General features: G+C 33.4%; 1 protein-coding gene across 1 annotated transcript; it reads right to left on the reverse strand.

Annotated features, from left to right (window-relative positions):
- Positions 1-411: 411 nt before the first annotated feature.
- Positions 412-5,648, reverse strand: LOC132059881 (ABC transporter G family member 21). Its single transcript, XM_059452723.1, has 5 exons — positions 4,973-5,648; positions 3,815-4,616; positions 2,216-2,407; positions 1,956-2,134; positions 412-1,312 (listed from the first exon to the last, which is right to left on the reverse strand). Exons 1-5 carry the CDS (start codon positions 5,186-5,188, stop codon positions 665-667), a joined length of 2,037 nt encoding a protein of 678 aa, XP_059308706.1. The 5' UTR covers positions 5,189-5,648; the 3' UTR covers positions 412-664.
- Positions 5,649-6,795: the final 1,147 nt, after the last annotated feature.

Below are 6,795 nucleotides of genomic sequence, written 5' to 3' on the forward strand. Positions count from 1 at the left end.
AAAAACACCCTTATCTTCCACGATCTGTAATATTCCATGATAAAGCTAATTAGCCTGCTGGAAAAATAAAAATTTGGGACAATAATTGCTTGATGCGAAAGGGTGTGTACTAATTAAAGAAATTGGATATTGTGTTTCTTCTTTTTTCTCAACTTTCTATCATCAAGACATCAAAAGTTAGGTTCTACTCATGTCATTCAAGAATAAGATACTTTGACAACTGTTTAATTTCTATCACATCAATTAGGGACATAATAACACCATTGACATTATTTTTTTAAATCACTAAGCATAATAGCAAGAAAGACCTTTCTTGACAATAATAGTTTGTATTACATTAAGCAGATAGTACAATGTACATTTCACAACAAATTTTCTTGTCAAGGTTACTTCCTAATTAATATCTGCATATATAAATCAACTTATTTAATTAATTAACTTCAAGAAATCAATACAAATCTTGTCTAAACACTACCAAAAAAAAAAAAAAAACTAAAATTAGCCACGAACTTCGTTGCTAATCTGTTGCTAAATCGCTCATAGCTATCTGAATTTTTTGATAATCTATCACCAAATAGGATTAGCATCAGAATTTGCTATTTAGCTACAGAATTTGTCCATTACTAATTCCCGTTTTTCAGTAGTGTAAGTCACACTCCTATAGTTATTGATGCCACAACCTCAAAGCAACATATGCCAAAAGCCTATACGCCACCAACATAACAACCAAAGCCACCACATCAAGGACCAAATTATCAATGCCAAGAACCTTAATAGCTGGGAATTCCAATACTTCACAATATTTCCCAATTCCACATTCATAAACCTCATTTCTTGAATACTGAACTCCAAGTAGAAGTTTGTAGCAATAGTGGCTGAATGAAATGTACTTGAGCCAATTGATGAAAAATGGAATGTGTTGAATGTAGTATCCACTGGCTAGTAAAAATACAAGCATCAAGACTGAGGACAATGTTGTGGCTTGTTTCACATCCATTAGTATTGCACCAAGTGCTAGGCCAAGTCCTTGAGAAACTAGCACATTCAAGAGTATGATCAAAAGGGTCAGCATAAATGTGAGAAATGAAGGCTTAAGGCCACCCATCCAATATGTTACTGTCACAAATATTGTTGGAAGTACAAGTTCCATTGGTAAATCGCCTACAGTTCGCGCGAAGTAGTAAGACGAAAGGCGATACATGCCGGAGGAACGCTCCCTTATAAGCATCGGACGCTCTTGTGGGAATGCAAATATGGCAGTGAACAGTGGAAAGAATCCCCAGAATATTGAGAAGAAAAATAGTAATCCCACCTGTTGGACACAATTACATTGTTAGGAATTTTTGCTATAGGGAAAAATTAGAATAAGTAGTCCAACTTTTATGTCACCAAAGGTATAATATTGAGAAAACTCTTACTTAAATTGTCTATATAGAAGTTGAAGACATAATTAAGTAAATAAAACTGTGCAGTTTAAGTTTTTAGATTAGACGACGTACACAATTCAACAACATTTAAGCAGGTATAAGTCTTGAATTCAAGTTTCACCGTCACTCATTATCAATAAGACTTTACAAGTGTCTGGTCCATAAAAAGAAAGAAAGAAGGGATAATTAACTTTTTGGGCAGCCAAAAATAATAGCAAGCAAATGTATACGTTTTGTATATTAAATATAGATATTTTAAACATAAATATACTTCTAATATACATATTATATACATGATCAATGCATATGTTTTGTGTATTTTGGCTAGTGTCTATAATTAATTTCGGCCGGTGGGCCAAAGATGAAAAGCCCTAAAAGGACACCAGGTCTTTACTGAGGAGCTTGAAGATATGATTAAGTAAATAAAATGTGTTCTCTTTAACAGATTAAGCTTTTAAATGAAATGGTCACGCAATTTATAACGTATAAAACAGGTTTAGAGGCTACATGAGGAATTTTGAATATCACCTGATCCATTATATGCTTAGTATCACAATGCCACCAGAGTAGCCCAGACAGAAATGAAACAGACATGACTTGGAAAATTCTTAGACCAGAGTAGGCCTCGTGTTTTCTTTCTTTAAGTCCTCTACCAAGCAAAACCTTAAATTGCAACCACCAACTTGTGGTCCATTGATCTTCAGGACCTGACAAAAATTACATTAGTCTCGTTACTTTTATACACTGAAAATATATTCTAACACTGATAATATAAAAGTTTCGCGTACTTCTTGATGGTGTTCTTCCTCCTGAACGAATTGGGGGCCTGCAACTTTGATTGAGCTCCTCTTTCAATAATGGATAAATATTCTTTCTATAAGAGTTTATTAAGGACTGTTTGGCTGCATTTTGATTGTCAGATTGATCTGGTTTCACTAGAACTTCATGTTGATCATCGTGCCTTGTATCAGGTGTAACACCTGCAACATTTTTTAAGTCACGGTCAAACCTCTCTATAATAGTCATCCTCTATAATAATATTTCACTATAACGACCCAGTTTTCTTTATTCACTATAACAACGTCTCGCAATAACAACAAATAAAGGACATCGTTATAAGGAGGTTTAACGGTAATTTATAGTAGGATAATTATTAATAGAACTTGCATTTGACAAATCATAAAAGGACAATTAATATTGTACTGTTAATTTCTATTATTATGCACCCATGATAAACAAGTATCGCACTGGCAACCTGTCCGAATCTTTAATTTTTGATTTTTTATGTGGAAGATGTGTTTCATCACTCAATAATAAAAGGACAATGGGACCGGACGAAAAGGTAAAAAGAAAATGATACGACAACTTCAATTAAAGGGCTTGAGGAGGGGGCAAACTAAAGTCTTTATTATGATAAACAATTATGATTAGGTACTAATTGTTTCACTTTTGGCTAAATAATTAGCTAAACTATTATAACTCTTGAAATTTAAGAACCAAAGGATGGGAAGAAAGATAATCCTGAATTGGCAAAAAATTATTTAGTAGAGAATAATATGATCCGTCAAGTCAAATCTCAGCGACTGTTGCCAATTATATATCCAAATAGCATGCTTGAATTTGTCTTATTTAAATTTATTTCTTTTCTTTTTCATGGGATTATTTGACCTAAAAATCCAACTGGAAAGGACAAATGTTTAATAAAGAAGAAGAAAATTAGAGAAAAGAAACATAGTCTTAAAAAAAAAAAAAAAGTACGCAGTGATAATATTTGGCAGAGAAGAAGCCACTGAAAACAAAGGTACCATTGGAAAAGATTCACCATATATGGACAATTTTCAGTCAATTTCCTGACTTCATCTAGTGTTGACTTAGTATTCTTTTTTCGACAGCATCAAATTGCTTCTGGTACTTAGACATATATGAGCTTGAATCTTGATTTACACTCAATAAGGAAAATCTCACATGTAAAACAAATCGTACTTATAGATTAGCAATCCTGCTTAATATAGGCTAAATATCATTACAAGACGTTATATGACTTCTATGCACTTTTAAGTAGTACTCCCTTTGATTTGTCCCTTCTAAAATGGCACAACACTCCTTTTTAGTTCGTTTGAGAAAAAAATGTCACATTCTTATAATTAAAATAGTTTAACTTTAAAATTTTAATTTTACTCTTAATAAGATAATTTAGGGCTACACAAATATTTATAATATTTGTTTTAGATCACCAATTTCAAAAGTCTTCTTTTCTTTCTTACATTTTGTGCCCAATGAAACGGTGTCACGTAAAATCGAGTAGAGGAAGTAGCATTTTTTATATACCAATAAGAAAAGTGGAATATTCAAAAGAAATATACATAACAAGAAGAAAAATTACATACCATTAGCAAGATCAAGCAGAAAATCAGCAGGGTTCATGAAATTGAATCCAGGAGCATAACCATTCGATGCAAAATACTCCATAACAAGGGTACTTTTCCCACTATAAATCGGACAACCTTCGGTTAACACAATAATCTTATCAAACATCCGGAACAACCTACTCGAAGGTTGATGTATGGTGGTGATCACTGTCCGACCACCACGAGCCAACCAACGTAACGTTGCCACGATACGTTGAGCCGTGGTTGAGTCGAGACCAGAAGTGGGCTCATCAAGCAACAATAAACTAGGGTTCACTAACATTTCTTGTCCAATACTGACTCTTTTTCTTTCTCCACCCGAAATACCCCTAAATAGTTGTCCACCAATCATACTGTTTTTACATCTTGTTAATCCCAATTCCATAATAACCAACTCGGCTTGTTCCATTTTTTCTTGATTTGTTAGCTTATTAGGCAACCTTAATAAAGCAGCATATGTTAGCGTCTCGAGGACGGTTAAATGAGGATATAGCACATCATCTTGTGTAACGAAACCAATTTTTCGTTTCATTGAGCTCGAAAATTGTTGTCCGTTGTACGTAATGGTACCAGAGAATTTCCCGGGTAATCTACCGGCTAAGGCTGTTAGGAGAGTTGTTTTGCCACTTCCTGAGGGACCTAACATGGCTAACAGTTCACCAGGTTTAACTGTTCCTGTGACAGCTTGGAGTAACATGCGAGTTTGTTTTTGTTGATGTGAAGAAAAACACCCTCCTTTATTGTTGCTTTCCAATTTGATAGTGTATGAAACATCTTCAAACTGCGAATATAAAATCAAAATAAACACCCTTAAATTAAACTTTTAGGTCAATTGGACCAAAGATAATTAAATCAAGTTCGTTATACAAGTAAACTGCAACAATATACGGTAACAATTTACAGTCTACAGTAACAGTGTACTATAATTTCAGTGAAGCTATATTCATCAATGATGAAATAATTGAAATAGTGATTTCTTCCCCAAATTCATCGGTGTTTTTTAAGAATATTGGTTGTACCTTATACAATTTACTGCAATATTATATTGCTACCATATACAACTCTGCAATAGTATATTTCAACTGCATGCAATATTTTCAGTGAAGCTGTGTTGTCAGTGTAGAGAAGTTTAAGTACCTTAAGTGTCACGGGGCGTAAAGATTCACGAAGAACTGATAATTTGGCATGGTGTGATTGTTGATGATCTGTGATTTCATCGTTCACACGAGGACTAACATTACATGTTGGACCAGTTGGTTCGATTTGAAGTGAAATGCTCTCCATTCGGGTAAGTACAAGAACGTTACTCGAACCACCATTGATGCTACTATTCTCTTGATCATGAGGCAACATTTTTAACTCTTATCTTAAAGCTAAAAAAAACTATCAAACTGTTCGAGGCTTTGAATGGAGATGAGGAGGAGGAGGAGGAGGAAAAAGGGACACGCACAAAAGTGGTACCAAATCAAAATAAACTCTGAATACTAAATATGACCTCAAAATAATTGGGAGGGCACGGTCGACTAGTGAGACGGGATAAGCTAGAAACAAAAAATGGTAGTGAATGAGAAAAAAGAGGTAAATGGATTTGTTACGGAGAAGAGAAATTAAAGAGGGAAAGGAAAATAAATCACATGCAAATGAAGAAAAGAGAATGGAGCTTTAAAGTGAGAAATGCACGAGAAGAAGAAATGTGTGTTCGAGACATGATATAGGAGTTAATAAGAGAGACCCACAAAAGGAGTGGTCAATTTGGAAGTGATCTAGGGGTGATGTATTTAATTTTGCCGAATTATAATGGATGTCTCTTTCAAGTTTTCCACTTTGTTTAATGTATAGGTGTATGTGCTTCCTTATATATATGCATGAGATAAAGCTTAGGACTCCCTCCGTCCCTATTTGTGTTATGCACGTCCTTTAATTCGGTATGATGTTTAAAAAAGAAAACTTTAAAATTGTGATCTGAAAAATCATAATATTTATATTTTTATAAATAAAATTTAAAATATAAAGTTAAACTATTTCTACGTATAAAAAATGTATTCTTTTGAGGTTGATTTAAAAAAAAAAAAAAGAAGTGATAACATAAATTTAGGAGAGAGGGAATTATAGATGCTAAGAACATTTTTGTTTTTATGACTGTGGTTATGGGGCAATTTGCGCACACGACTAATACCACGAGATACCGACTACCTCAAATGGAAAGAAACCACCTACTATTTTTTTTTTTTTATCTCCGCTAATATAAATCAGAAACCTCATGATACTCATCCCACTCATAATTGACACTAGCTAGGTCACACCCTTTTTTTTTTTTTTTTAATTTCTTTGCTATATAATAGTAATATTATAGGGGGGAAATTATAGGTTGGGTTCTAGTATAACTGTCACGTGTTGGTTATTGGTGAATCGACACTTAAATATTTATGTTACATCTACCTGAATGCATGGAAGGAACTAGAATATTGTTTTGTCCCAAGAAAAATGGGACTGTCTTCATGTAATCTAAGAATAGTTTTTTAATATATTATTTGAAGATGAAGGGTCATTCTTCTTGTATCATGCGCAATTAATTATACGAATCAACATCATCATGTTCATCTTTGTTAACAATATATATCGCTAAAAGGGTTGTGCAATTTGTAGCAGCGAGAACCGTCTTTTGATTTTGTCCGAATATTCAATAAGAGGGCAATAGCAAATTTTGAGGATAGCCAGCCTGGGGAAAAAAAGGAAATTAAAGTGCATATTTGTGTGGCTGGAGAGCAGATGTTCCAAAAGAGTTTAACTTCTAGTATAAGAATATTTACATAAGCAAATCATCTATAGAATTATTAAAAATTAAAAATAATTTTTTTTATGATAAGGATTACATTTGCTAATCTGATAAAAGTAAGTACTTCGTCTATCTCAATTTATGTGCATCATTTAGATTTTGAGGGTCAAATTTCTTACTTTAG

This window comes from Lycium ferocissimum, chromosome 6 (genome assembly GCF_029784015.1).
Source record: "Lycium ferocissimum isolate CSIRO_LF1 chromosome 6, AGI_CSIRO_Lferr_CH_V1, whole genome shotgun sequence".
NCBI lineage: Eukaryota > Viridiplantae > Streptophyta > Magnoliopsida > Solanales > Solanaceae > Lycium > Lycium ferocissimum.

Coding starts and splice junctions, on each gene's coding strand:
- LOC132059881 (XM_059452723.1), bottom strand. CDS start 5,188: ATGTTGCCTCATGATCAAGAGAATAGTAGCATCAATGGTGGTTCGAGT. Junction 4,617..4,972: donor TACGCCCCGTGACACTTAAG/GTACTTAAACTT, acceptor TTATATTCGCAG/TTTGAAGATGTTTCATACAC. Junction 1,313..1,955: donor CTAAGCATATAATGGATCAG/GTGATATTCAAA, acceptor TGTGTCCAACAG/GTGGGATTACTATTTTTCTT.